At 27.0% G+C, this 15,377-nt stretch overlaps 1 protein-coding gene across 1 annotated transcript in view; it reads right to left on the bottom strand.

Moving 5' to 3' along the window:
* The window catches only part of LOC107436566 (RNA-binding protein 4F), a 59,724-nt gene that overhangs the window by 4,549 nt on the left and 39,798 nt on the right, over window positions 1–15,377 (bottom strand). Inside the window, exons 15-19 of the mRNA XM_071181099.1 lie at window positions 9,705–9,868; window positions 7,915–7,998; window positions 3,903–4,016; window positions 3,281–3,370; window positions 81–164 (exon numbers count right to left, since the gene is read on the bottom strand). Of these exons, the coding sequence (XP_071037200.1) occupies window positions 81–164; window positions 3,281–3,370; window positions 3,903–4,016; window positions 7,915–7,998; window positions 9,705–9,868 (536 nt within the window). The remainder of the gene's footprint in view (window positions 1–80; window positions 165–3,280; window positions 3,371–3,902; window positions 4,017–7,914; window positions 7,999–9,704; window positions 9,869–15,377) is intronic.

Consider the following 15,377-nt stretch of genomic DNA (forward strand, 5'->3'; position numbering starts at 1 on the left):
TTATTTAATTATGTGGTTGACTGATAAATAAGAAATAAAAAGGTTTAACTTCCATATAAACTGAAAATAAGTCTTCTCACCTCGTCTTGGAATTCAACATATGCCAGTCCTTTGGAATGACCATTACGATATGTTACAATTCTAATATCTTTTAAAGTCCCATACTGGAAAGGTACAAAGATTATAATGTTATCGAATAAAAAATTTCATTACATAACTTAAAACGTACATCAAATAATAAATACCATAAAGAAATATGCAATAGTCTTTACTATGAAAATGTTGTAAAATACAAAATAGAAAACTCTGTAAATAACATATTTTCTTATTTATTCATATTAAAAAAGTGAAAAAAAATTTATGGGTGTATTTAATTTTTTCATTCACACAAAATAGAAGTATTGTTCTTAATTCAAATAAGAACTAAAAAGAGTGGAGTAAAAGCAATGCAAATAAGATTCAAAAGTAAAAAGAAATTCCAAAATCTAATAATGAATGGTATCTAAAATGTTTTTACTATTGTTTCAATATAATGTGTTAAAACAATATATATTTAATCATTTACTCATGTTAAGTTTATATATTTAACTATTTTATAACAATGCAAGCTAAATTGTTTTAAAATACGAAATTTAAAGCAGTTTTCTTAAGACTGTTTTTTAGATTGTTACTTCTGCGAGTTTGCAACTGTTACTCATGACTGCCTAAAGTTTAGCAAGTTTAGCCTAAAGCCAGGGCTCTCTACGCTTATTTTGGAAACAGCGAAAAACATCAATATGGAGAAAAGCAACAATTTTGTAAAAATGAAAATCGTTTTTAGTCTAATCTTTTAATATTTAAAAAACTTACTCCAATTCTGCACTACCTGGGCTCATAAAAATTTGCGAAAACTGATAATAAGGCAGTGATTTTAATAAGTTTCATCTAGGTCGAAAAATGTTGCCAAATTGGTAATTTATAAAAAAGTTTAATAATTTTCAAAATATTGAAGTTATTTGTCTGTTCTAAAGCCCAGATAATTCGTCATGGCAAGATTATACATATAGTTTAATATCATTGCATTGCTTCAAGCGTAGGGCACTTAAACTATGGCTTTTTTATTTTCTTTGGGGATAGAGATTCGAGAAACACGGTTAACTAATTTTATTGTAATCTATTAAAACTTAAACATTGCACTTATTTAACTTTTAATACAATAGCAAAAGTTTTAATGCCAATTTGCAGCACCATAATTCAAAATGGATACCAAATTATGAATCATTTTAAAAAAGCTTGGTTTGGCAGCATTAAGAATGCATACAGTAAGATTTAAATCTCGGGTACACATGTATTTAAAATTAATTTTTAGTTTTTTCCTACATTGTGAAACCATATATTTTAAATCGCCTTGCTTGTTTAAATGCAGAGTTACAAATTCTTACTTAATCTTACAAATTCTTACTTAACTACTTAAACCAACTTGTTTGCTTAAAATAAAGGTTGTTTAGGTTAGTAATAAAATTTTTCCAAACTTTTTGTTTTGAATTTATATAGAGAATAAATAAACTCATTAGAAATCATCTCCAAATCAGCACAATAATCTACTGATAATTTGTTGCATTAGATAAGAAAACTTGTGCAAGAATTTTCTGAATGAACAGTGTTTAAATTTGAATAACATATAGAAAATTAATTATTTGTATAAAAAAAAGAGAACAAATTACCCTTTAAACTTATTTCTCACCAGTTGAACTCTTAAAACTGCTCAATCATATTTTTTATTTAAAAAAAAGTATTATAAAGAAACACAAGTTAATGAAAATATAAAATACTCAATGAAAACGCTTGCAGTTAACAATAGAAATGAATGAAATGAAGATAATGCAAAATTTTATTAGTCTGTAATGCTGTGATATAGTTTATAAATGCTCCATTTTAGATATAAAATACTCAAGTTGTCCAAAACATATGGAAATTGTCAAATATTAGGAAAAATACGTTTGGATTAAAAATCTCAAAATATATTTGTAATTTTCGATTTATCTGTTCTCATGAGACTATGATTTTCTCAGGAGATAGATAAGGGGAAAAAAACCAAATACAGTTAGGCATAAAACATATAATAATGACGTGAAAAATAATTAAGAAGTTAACTCAAATAAATTTACAATAAGTACAAAAATTTACTTGAAAAAACTATGTGTTTATGTAATTAATGCAAAAATATTTACTATGTAAAAATAACGCATTTATTTATTTAAAATACATAGAAATTTTAGTTTAAAGACTCTCTTTTCTTATCAACGCGAACAAAACATTTTCGACAATTGCGACGCACTGATGTTCTTTTTTCTGTAAATTAGTGTGAATGCGGAATGTTTCTCATTGCTTTAGGGGTTCTGTGAACTTCATCGCCAGTTTCAACTAATGATTAAAGATCAATCATGGAAGTTACTCTTTTTCTTCCCAAAATGAAAAAATGTAACATGTTTATTCAAATATTAGTAAAATTTCTGGGGCAATAGATGCAAAAATCTTCTAAATTTGAAAAAAAACAGGTATTATTAACATTGCAAAAATATTTATGCCAGTAATGATAAATCTAGACAATATAGATGCAGAAACGAAAGAGGAAAAACTAATTGATCAAAGTTCGACTAAATTTTTCAAAGATGATTCAATGATACCAAACTGGACTCCCCAAATCTCCAACACCTAGGGTTGGGAGGTCAACTCAAAATTCCGAAATAGGAACCCTCAGCTTTAGATTTTCCGAAATTGCATTTTGGCTAACAAATGACACAGTAATTCCAAAATGAAAATGGAATACTAATTGTTTAAATACAGATGCCGCAAGAAATACATTCCAGGTCAAAAAATTAAAATAAACATGTTTGATAATTGAAAAACCTAATTTACAACATTAACCCCCGCCTGCTTACTGGGTACTGGACCCTGATCCAACAAACTCCAAGCTTTTAGAGGGATCAAGTTTATCGACACTGATTGCCTCCTTAGAAAATCTTTCATATTTTTAGATTTTAAGCAAGATAAAGCGAGATATTTTAATGTTTCCATACTTTTGGGACACTCTGTATCGGTCAAACCATTGATTTTTATTATATAATAGGTGTCAATCATGAAATACAATCATATGCTGCAAAATTTGCATTGTTTATAAAATATGCATATTTTATAAATTGAGGTTTAAAATTTAAATCAATCTAAATATATTAACTCATTTTGCCTCAATTAGAGCATTAATATAGATTTTTAAAAATGAAATGAAGGATCCCCTTACTTCTTTATACATATTCTCTAAGTCGTCTTTAGTTGTGGTAGGAGGCAAGTTTTTAAGGAAAAGTTTGTTTCTCTCTAAACCAGTTCCAAACTAAAATAAATGGCACAATAAATACATATTAATATTTTATTGCAAATGAATTAAATATTATTTTTGTAAAGTTTTTTTTTTTAATTTTTTAAATGTAGGCAAATAACTTAGTAGGAGAACAAGTAGCATTTTCTATGTCACTTGTTAAACTTCCGGTCTGGTGATCATGCACATAAAAAGTAACATTTAGAGCTGCATTCCTTTAAATGCAGCAAAACACTTGACCACCAGAAGGTTTGAATCTTTTAATGGTCACTCTGGTAGTCATTTCCTATTGTCCCGGTAAATTTAAATTTTTTACCCAAAGACAATATCTAAAAATGAACCTTATAGCGGGTAGTGAGTATAGAACATAAATTGAATTTATTCATCCGAAATCCAATTTAAAAACTCTTTTTAAAAAATATTCTGGACTCAGATAACACTCAACATTTTGAGATTAAATTTTTTAAATGTTAATTAACACGATCTTCTACTAAGTTTTACCATAATTGAGCTAAAACTAAAAAAAAAAATCAAGTAACCCACTAACCTTGAATTTTGACTGGAATGAAGGATTGTTTTTTTTATCCTCACAAGTAGATATGTAAACTGGCCGGCCATCTAAAGGTTCACGATCTTTAGACAAAGCATTTTTAGCCTCAACCTGAAAATTCAAATATATTAAGTATTGCATGATTTACATAATAAAAATATGAAACACATAGGTCACCTATTAGAAATTTGAAGTAAACTGAAAAATAAAAAATACCTTTTTTAATAAAGGTAGTTATGGTATGTGGACAATCATAAAAATATTTTACCTTTCTATGCTTCAATCAACCACATATTACTTATAATAATTAACATTTAATGAAAACTTTGTTAGAAACGTATGTAATGTTAGAAACGTATGTAAACGTATGTTTCAAAAATTCTCTTTTCTTTCACAGATTTTAATTTTAAGAAAAGTGCACAAACGGCACATTTTCAAACTAAATAATAAATGTATAATTTTATTTTATGTTCAGTAATGATCTTTTTTAATTCATTTTGCATCTTTCGAATTTCTCAATTTTTTTTCTCTGAAATTTCTGTATTTAAAGAGTTATTGTCAAAAACATTAAAAAAGTAGCTTACATTATTTTCAGTTTAATAAATATTCTGTTTAAAAATAGAATAATCTAAAAAGAAAATAAATACTTAGTTAAATATTAATATTTAAAAATTACTACTTTATAAAAGCATTTTTCAATGGGCTACAATTTTTTTTTATTTGTAAAATTTTTTAAGGCAAATTTATCTTNAGAGATGTGCATTTAAATCTAAATAAATATGTGCTTACATTATTTTCAGTTTAATGAATATTCTGCTTAAAAATAGAATAATCTAAAAAGAAAAAAAATACTTAGTTAAATATTAATTTAAAAATTACTACTTTATAAAAACATTTTTCAATGGGTTACAATTTTCTTTTATTTGCAATTTTTTAAGGCAAATTTATCTTTAAGTAATTTTAGATACTAATTATGTTTTTAATTAATTTTCCTTTTTCTTAAAAAGATTTATTCATTTAAGTCATTTATTCATTTCTCTTTAAATCTATGATATTATAGTAAATCCGAAGAAAATACTTTGAAACTATCAACAAAAAAAATTTAAAAAACTTAACTATAACATTTATATTCAAAACTTTTCAAGTTCTATTTTTTAAAATAAATATTCCATAACTAAAAAGGTAATTAATTGTTTTTTTTCGATTCCCTGCTCTATTATTATAAAAGCTTTTAAGTTGTTTTCCACTTAATAAAGCTTTTTAAAATTATATAAAATTAATTATTGATTTGCATTTATGAAAATTTAATTATTTCTAAAATTTAGTGATTAAAATTGAAAGTCTAGTAATTTAGTTAAACAATTCTTAAATTTATTTTATAAATTATAATTAAATTGTAATTTTATGATTAAGTATGTATAAGTAAAATCCACATTAAATATATCCTTTTATAAGTACATTTAGCATATTATCTAAGAATTGTTTTCAGTATTCATATTTAATAGCATTTGGTTATGAAAATTGGCATCCTATTTGTAATTATGCACTCAATGTGTAACTTGTAAGTATGATACAATAATATATAATTTGATTTTAGCATTTTAAAAGCTCTTTTTATAATTATAAAATAAAGTTCTATACTCCTATAAGTGAAAAAGGGAAAGAAATTACAACTGTTTTAGTTCCTTAAGAAATTCACAACATTTATTTCCCTTTCCAATTTTTGCTTTCTTAAAAATCATTTATTAAATGATTGGGAAATAAAAATATTACTTAAAGTAGATTGAATTTATAAAATGTCTAAAATTTTAATTTTCATATTTCTTCATTGAAAATAGTTTCTTCCACTTAGATAAACAGATTAAGTTAATTACACTATAACATTACACTTTGCATTATAAAGATTACAGATTAAGTTAAAGAAATAAAAACCTATCAGTTACATTGAGTAAAAAAAATAGAATAACAATATTTGCTTATTCCTTTCTTTCTTTCATACAAGTAAAAAATTTCGTACGTCAAAATAATCAATCTTGTTCATAGCCAAAAAAAACTATAATGAGATTTTAATTATTTTTCATGCCCAGGATAGCCTGGTTGGCTGAGAGCGCTGAACTCACGAGTATGAATGGGAGTTCGAATTCAGCCTGCCGAAGGTTCCCAATGTAGTAAATGGTGACCGGTGCACGTTAAATCTGTTGAGTCAATAAGTTCCCCATGTTCCCATAACAAATTAATACCTCTGGGATTACTGAATAGGAGATTGATCGTTCTCTGGCTTAGGCCAAAATTACTATTTGTGAATGGATGTATGAATGAGTCTGCCCTATAAACAGATGTGGCAGAAGTCGAATTCTTGGCCATAGATGGCGCCATTGGAAAACAAGAACAATTGCATCCCTCTGACTTAATGGCCGACGACAACAACATTTATTTTTCATATCTTATTTATTCTTTGTATCTTATTTAGATATAATTTAGATGTCTGTATGCAATTTTGATATTATCATTCAAACTTTGGCTCGTATGACACAAAAAACAGATTTTATTCACTTTTACCATTTTCAAAGACACGTTTAATTTATTCTATATTCTGTAATTTTGAAACAAATAAATGAATCGGAAAATATTGGCAGTTGAAGTATAGAAACTATTTGGTTGCTCGGAAAGTAATTTCGTTTTTTGGGGGGGAAACGAAAGACAATTTTTGTATAATGAATAAATATTTCATTAAATTATATATTGGCCATTCTGGTCCAACACCTTTTGTCATCTTTCTGGTAGTAGCATGATTCCACGCTCATAAAAATTTTGGTCTTTGCTGGCAAAATACTGATCCAGGTGATTTTTGACATCTTCATTTGAAGTAAAGGTTTTACAGTCCAAAAAATTTTGTAGTGACCGGAACAAATAATAATCCAAATGTGCCAGATCTGGGGAATATGGTGGGTGTGGTAGTATATCCCATTCAAGCTGTAAAAGCTTTTGGCGAGTGACCAAACTTGTATGAGGTCTCACATTATCTTGATGGAACACTATACCTTTTCTGTTCATTAATTCTGACCTTTTCTGTTGAAGTGCCTCCTTCAGTTTGTCCAGCTGACGACAGTAGACTTCCTTGTGTTATCCAGTAAAAGATCAAAAGTATTCCTTTAAAATCCCACCAAACAGACAGCATCACCTTTTTTTGATGGATATTGGCTTTCAAAACGCTTTGAGCCGGTTCATCTTTTTTGCTCCATGATCTCTTGCGTTTGACATTGTTATAAACAACCCATTTTTCATCCCCAGTAATGATGCGCTTCAAAAACGGATCATTTTCGTAGCGTTTGAGAAGCAATTCACAGACGTCAAAGCGATGATACAAATTTCTCTCCATGAGAACATGGGGAACCCATATATCAAGCTTCGAGGTTAAACCCAGGCCTTTCAAGTGGCTATAAACAGTTGAATTCGATAAATTTAACCTCTCACCGATCTCACGTGTTGTTACACAAGCCTTGCTATATCAGCTCTTAAAACATATGATAATGCGGCTTAAGTGTGAAATTGGGTTTGAAAAAATACAATTAAATCCTCAATCGGAAAAACTAATTTACTTTCCGAACAACCCGATATTTATTAAACTGCAATTTTTGTTATATTTTGTTAGAGCTAATTTTAATTTAATTTTACTTTATTTTAAATTTAGTTAAATTTAATTTTAATTTTATTTCAAAATTAATTTAAATTTAATTCTATTTTAATTTAATTCAAATTTAATTTAATTTAATTTAATTTTAATTTATAGGTCCTCCATTTGAATCAGCCATATTTCCCACTAATATGATACAGCAAAGGTAGAGGATAATCAAATAATGAGCCAGTCAAACTTTATCTCCGATACTCTTTTTCAATCCAATACGCCACTGATGATATAAAATTATCGAATACCTAATGAGAGAATGAATAAGACACATAAAAAAGAATAAGAAGCAACACATTAAATAAAAAGCAGATTTTTCCTTACTTGAGTTTTATAAAGAACATAACAAAAGCCTTTTGATCTGCCTTTATAATCTTTAACTAATCTAACTTCTTCAACCTCGCCCATCTGCAAAGAAAAAATATCACATATAATTAAAAATAATATTTTAATGCACCTTTATAGAGAAAAAATAAGAAGTAAAATGAACGAAAATTGTGGACACTAAAGGGGTAATATATTTTTTATTTACTAACAAATTTATACCTCACTTACTGATTTATAGTTTGTTTATAGAAAGAACTCCTCTCGCTACAAAGTCTAAAAATGAATAAGAAACAAGAAATAGCACATTTCATAGAGAGGAGCTTCTTTCTCCCTTGATTCCCTTTCTATCACCGTCCTGAGCCAAAGCCTGCTTTAAATAATGAACCAACGTCTACTTGAAATAGTTAATCATTGTAACCATAGCAACCGCCATTACTCTAGAAAAATGGCAAGGGGAGTTCTTTAAATAAGCAAACTATACTAATTTTTTTCTTCATTAATGTTCTGTCTCTTACTTGCCAAAACATTTTATTTTGTTTTTATAACCAATACTAAAGAACCAACCCATTTTTGGGTTTGTGACTATTAATGTTTGATGCTGTAGACTTGCAATTTTGCACCTAACTCAAAAGACAAGGGAACTTATGGATCAAGCATTGGGACAAACTAGCCTTGTGGATGACTTACTTTTTGATGAAAGTCGCCCACATTTGCATCATGCAGAGAAGAAAATCTCCCACAGTTACCCAAACAGCAAAAAGATTCAAACCACTGAGGATCTTTTATGTCAGGAGAGTGGTTAGTGTTAGATGGGAGCATAATTCATAATTGCAAATCCTAACTGCGATTCGAACCAGGCTCAAGTCATTAGAATGGATGCTCTATCCCCTGAGCCAATGCGAGTTTTGTCATACATTATGTATTTTTTAAACAAACTGCTATCACAATAATTATTTATTACATACATTGTAGGAGTGCACAACAGCCAGAAAAGAAACAAAATACACTTGCTGATCTCCCTACCTGCTAGCCAAAATGGAATTGGAATAAAATGTACAACTAAAATTTATAACTATTTTTCAATCTAATTTTAGTAAACATTGAAAAAATATCAAAATTGTAACCTAAAATTGAAAAAGGTAGTGATATTAATTCAGGATACAAGTTCAATTTTTTTTTTTTTTTTATAAAATAGTTTTAATCAAAATATGTTCCAAACAAATATAGTATAAAGAATCATTTCAAATGTAAATATGTAGGTAATTTGTTTACAGTAAAAAAGATAATAATAAATTTGTCTTCAGATAAAACTGAAGAACATTTGTTTTGTTGAACAATTGTTGTTTGAACAACTCAGAACATTTAATTTTATTTAAAAAGACAAAATGTGTAAAACTTTAAATATCATCAATATTCTAAATAATTTTTCTTTAAATTTAAGATAATTTAGTATCATTTTTCTTACACTTAGGAACAATTTCAATTTATATAAACTAAATTCATTGCCACCCTTGAAATGTTCCTTTCTACAGTACTTATTTAAAGATATTTTCAAGCATCCCTATTTTAGTGACACATTTAACATCAATAAAAAAAAATAGAAATGAAGCTCATTAAATCCTATTCCATTCCTTTATCTAAACTAACATGGGTATTTTAAACCAATAAAAACCTTTATCATAACATTTCTGAAACATAATGTTGAAAACTAGAACGTGACAGCTGTAATATAGAGTAGAAAGAAATAGAATATTAACAGAAAGCTACAAAGCAAAGAAGGCGCTTACTTGAGAAAAAAATTCCTTTATTCTTTCTTCTTCTATTTTGAAAGATAAATTACTAGCAAATACTGTTCTGCTGTCTTTTAAGGTATCGTGAGTAGTTAAAGAACCGTGAGATTCAGGAGTTTCTAAAATTTCATAAAGATTCAATAGATTATTATAAAATATATCTGTTTAAAGAAACACTAAATAGTTGTCAAATAAATCACTGTTTAAAAGAAATTTTAATCAAATTCTTGGGTTGCTAAGATAACTGAGATTAGTATTTATTAAAAGGTGTTTCCTCATGCTTGCACCAGTTTAAAAAAAATAACACCAATTTGAGAAGATGTTCCCTTTTTTATACTTCTTCCAAAATAATGATTTAAAATAAAAAATACATTGAAATAAATTTTATAGTGTCGTAACAGTAAAAAATGTAAAAACACAAAAACAAGGTAATTATCTAAAATACCATCATAGATCTTTATCTATGTGTTAACATTCTGAATAAAAAATAACAAAAATAAAAAAATTAAACCTTTTTCTGTCTATTTCATCAAGTATAATACAAAAACCTAATCTAAAATTAAAGCGTTCATTGATAAATTTAAATTTTTTTCTTCATTCTTCAAGTTGTTTACTGAGATATATAAATGTTAGTGGCTTATTTAATTTAGAGACGAAACTATGAAGATAGGTTTTAAACAAAAATATCTGCTGTTCTTTTATTTCTGAAAACACAGACTAATCTCATTTTTTACAAATTAGTTTAACACATTTATCATGAAATTAAAAAATACACTCTATTAATTTACATTTTATTAAAAGAATTTTTTTTAAAAAAACAATAATAAATCATTTTAATAATATTTATACTATATTATATTGTACTGATTGTACTAATAAATAATAATTATATTGTATTGTATAGACTGTAAAAGAATGAAAAGCTTTCCATTTTTTCTTAGTTAACTGGAATTCTGAATTGCAGATCAATGTTTTAAGAATAAAGAAATAAAAAGTATTATTTGTTTCATCAATAATAGCAATACAAAAAATACAAAATAATACCAACATTTGTATAATAAAATTCCATATCAAATATAAAACTATAAAATCTAAACAATGTTGACTAATCCAGGTTTTCAAAAAATATTTTATTTCACAGAACATTTTTATTAATCACAGTAATTTCTTATAAGAAAATATCTTTTTATGCAAATCCAAAAAAAATAAATCTAGGAATAAATGTGTAAAAAAAAGAACTGAATTTTTCTTCTATTTTGAGCAAATTATCTGAATATTTTGCCTAGTTGCAATTAAATGTTTTATTAAACTTAGTAATTCCTCATAAAAAATACCCTTTTTAGGAAAATCTAAATAAATAAATCTAGGAATAAATCTGAGAAAAAGAACTGAATTTTTTTTTACTATTTGGAGCAAATTATATCTCAATATTTTGCCTAATTGCAATAGAATGCTTACAAGTAATAATTCTAACAGATGTTAGAATTTTTTAATTTAAAATATTATTAACTACTTGTTGTTACTGTCAATTCAAAGATTGATTGTTATTGAGTCTAGTTGCAAAAATTTATATCTCTAGTTTTGGAAGAAAAATATTTCAGTCATTTTTTTTCAGTCAGAAAATTCAGAAAAAATTGATATCAGTTGAATTATTCACTATAGAATAAATTTAATTATACAGAGGTGAGAGATTTTAGCAGCTCTGAAAATACACACTACAAAATTTCTATTTGGTATATGAGCTTAAAAACATATAATTGTGATTTTTAATTTAAAAGAAATTAAGACAATTTTGGAAAAAAAGTTTGATATGAATGATTTACATTTACACAGAAATGTATTGTTGCGGCAGTTTAAATATTATATCAGCAATTTGCAAGGAATGGAGTTTTAAATTTACTTATTTTTGCTGAGAAGGGAGCAAAAGTACAAGCAATGCTTATGCAAGACATTAAAATCCCTAGTTTTTCCAAACGTTCTAAAAACAATTACAAAAAAATTTAACAAAAAAAAAAACTTTTTTTATTTTTTTACAAAATTATTTAAAAGGCCCCTTATGTGTCATTTCTGAAATGAATGAATGATGCAAGTCATTTGCCAAAATTATGCTTAGGCAATATTTAAAAGGCCCCTTATGTGTCATTTCTTAAATAAATGATGCAAGTCATTTGCCAAAATTATGCTTAGGTAATATTTAAATGACTCCTTATGTGTCATTTCTTACATAAATGATGCAAGTCATTTTAGAAACAGCTACATATGAGAACAAATTGGGTGCAGAGAAGTTCCGACTTCAGTCACAACTAACAAAAATCAAAAAACTAAACACCTGAAAAATTCATAAAATTAAGATAATCGAAGATAAAAATCTGGAGAAAAAAAATTTGGGGAGAAAACCACTTTCTTACATATGTCAAGAATATGTTATTGTGTAACATTTTGATTATCTTCTTCACTTATAAAGTACAAAGGAATATATCAAAAAAGTATTTTACAGTTTCGAATTTCTATTTTACTACCATAAGTCATAACAAGATATACAAAATATGAATTATACTGCCAGGGGGCTCATAATTTTAGGATGCATACATGGACTTCAGGATTAAAAGAATATAAATATTTCAAATGTTAAATCGCACCTAAAGTAGGAACAAACATGCATATTGTTATATTATGGTCGATTTAAATACAATGATGAATATATTTAATAATTATTTAGAAAAAAAATATTACCCAAGTACAATGCAACACTACATTAAATCTCAGTCTCAAAGCTATTTTAATTATGCAAACCATACAAAATAAATAATTATTAAAAAGAATCTAATACTAATTATAAAAAAATATTTAATTTTTGGGGGTAATATATCAAAATTATGGATAAGAACACAAAAAGTTAAAATTATTAAACTGTACGTGTGTACATTAATATACAACAATTAATTAAAATACACATAAAAATATTACTGAATAGACATAAAATTAAATATTCATGATACTATAAGATTTCATTTGACTACTACGTTGTTATAAATTTTGCCATATGTACCGAGGTACACATACGTAGACGTTCATGTTCTTGACTGTATCGTTTTTAAATATTAAGCATATATAAATTTAAAAGCTTCATATGATTACAGAAGTACTAAATCGATCATTTTCAGAATAACTATATTATATAATATTTAAAATTACTTAAGTTTTTGAGAACCCAGATTTAGCGTCTTTTCTTTTTTTAAAAAAAACGCATCTGTTTATGAGGAATTCTACCTAAATAACAAACATGTTCGACATTTATTGGAATTCGAAGAAAGCCTAAACATCCACGAATGTTTCGGTGAGGGTAAAACTATAAATTTTCTTATAGAGTGTTTTTAGAAGTTAAGAAGCAAAGGTCCACAAATGTGGACCGAGTTATTAAAACTTCTGTCAAGGAAAAACTTTGTTTTAGGGAGGTTCTACTAAAATAGTTAAGGCACTGAATTGTCATAGTGAAGAAATGGGATTTAATCCCCAGTGGCAGCTTGAAGCCCACCCAGATTCAGTCAGTTAGCAGGATTGTTCTACTTATTACCATATATGGCGGTACTTTTACTTTCGTTACTTGTACAGTCGGTACAAGTAAAAAGTACGTACTTTTACTTGTACTTCGTTACTTTTTAAATTTAGTACTTTTACTTGTACTTTCGTTACTTTTTTTGGGAAAAAGTACAAGTATTTGTAACGGATATGTCGAATGAAATCGTTACTTTTTTCTAAAACTCGGTAAGCTTTCCAAAAAAAAAATTGCTGTCAAAATGCAATTATTTTGCAAAATGAATAAAAATATTAATTAGGGAGTCATTTTTATTCATTTTCGAGTTTTATGCATTTGTTTAATACATTTTAAATAAAAAATGTTGGATTTTGTTATTACGTTTTTCAATTTTCCTCACTAATAATACATTTTTGTCTTAATACATTTTTTTACTAAAAAAAATTTCACCTAGTACATTTTTTACTAAAATTATGTTTATGCCCGATCTTGTCAAACAACGCTCAATCAAATCTCTAAGAACTTCGGAACTATTTGTGCTACTGAAAACTATTAAAATTACTATTTTAACTCTTGAAAACTCCAAGGTATTAATTTAGCCGCTGATACTAAAATTTGTCTACAAATTTTAATTATTCCGTTTGGCAGAAATGTTCGGAAAAAGATTTTCTCGCATGACTTCAGCATTAGCCATNAGAAATTTGATGAGTTTTGATTCAACGTCGGCGGCCATCTCATCAATACGCCTGAAAACAGTATTATTGCCCAGAGGACTTGTCAGATTTCCGCCTGCGATACCAAAACGTATGAAAAAAACGATCCTGCTCTTGAATTTTTTTTAATTTTTAACTATTATAATTCTTTGTCTACACCAGAACCATAGGTTTCATATATATTTTCAATTTCATTCTCAAATAGCTTTTATTAATATTATTGGCAATTTTTATCTTTTGAGTACTCGTCGCCCCCTGATCGCCCCCCTAAGAATTATCGCCCCCTTGAGAAGCGCGATCGCCCCCAGGTTGGGAACCACTGGTCTAATCTAACTAGAGCCCTTTGAAACATATCAATAACGGTGAAGTAGAAATATATAGTAACTCCTTAACATACAAAAATTGCTATTTTAGTTTGAAAAATTACATAACAATCAGCAACTGTTCAGATAATTGTTTTTTATTTGATAAGAATTTTGCATTTTATAGCATAAATAACAGCAATTAAATAAAATTTTGATGATGAGTTAATTAACTCTTTTTCCAAAAAAAAAAATTTAAATTAAATCCTTTTTTAAGTAATTGCTTTTGTTTGCCGTATCTTTTATGTTTGCTATATTTAGTCGTTAGTCCATCTTCAAACATCTTGTGACAAATCTTATTTTTTCTTTGCAAGCACAGAATGAAAGTTTTGAATATGTTCATTGCTTTCTCTAATGATGTAACACTTACATATACTAATAATCGTCGTTAGAAAAACAGTCACCTTCATAGTAACTAATTTTAAAAAAATTTTACTTCTTACAAGAATCGCGATAGTTGATCTTAAAATTGCGTGAATATGAATAACAATTATGGATTTTGAAATCACATGAATATGAACCTCGATTTACGATTTTGAAAATGAGAAAATACAAACTGGGATATAGAATTTTTAAAACGCGTAAATACAAATCACAATTCATAATTTTTAGATCACGTAAATACAAATCATGATGCGTAATTTTTAGATTGCATAAATAATAAGAATTATGACGAATAATTTTTAGAATGGGTGAATGTGAATCCCAATGCCTTATTTTAAAATCACGTATAAATACAAAAATCAATGTTTGATATTATAAACTGCATGAGCAAATCAAGACATTGAATTTTAAACTTGCGTGAATACGAATCACTACATAGGTTTTTAAAAAGGCATAAATACGAATCACAATATTTGATTTTTAAATCTCGTAAATAAGAATCGCAACGTACAATATTCAAATCGCATGAATAAGAATCGCAACACGCAAATATGAAAAGCTATGTTTGATATTAAAATCGTGTGAATAAGAATCGAGATATGTTAGCAGATTCCAGGGTTGGGACCTCTAAAATGCTTGTCAGAAGCAGCGTCTTTTGAACTACAAAAATCGGATC

Source organism: Parasteatoda tepidariorum, chromosome 5, assembly GCF_043381705.1.
Source record: "Parasteatoda tepidariorum isolate YZ-2023 chromosome 5, CAS_Ptep_4.0, whole genome shotgun sequence".
In the NCBI taxonomy this organism is placed as follows: domain Eukaryota; kingdom Metazoa; phylum Arthropoda; class Arachnida; order Araneae; family Theridiidae; genus Parasteatoda; species Parasteatoda tepidariorum.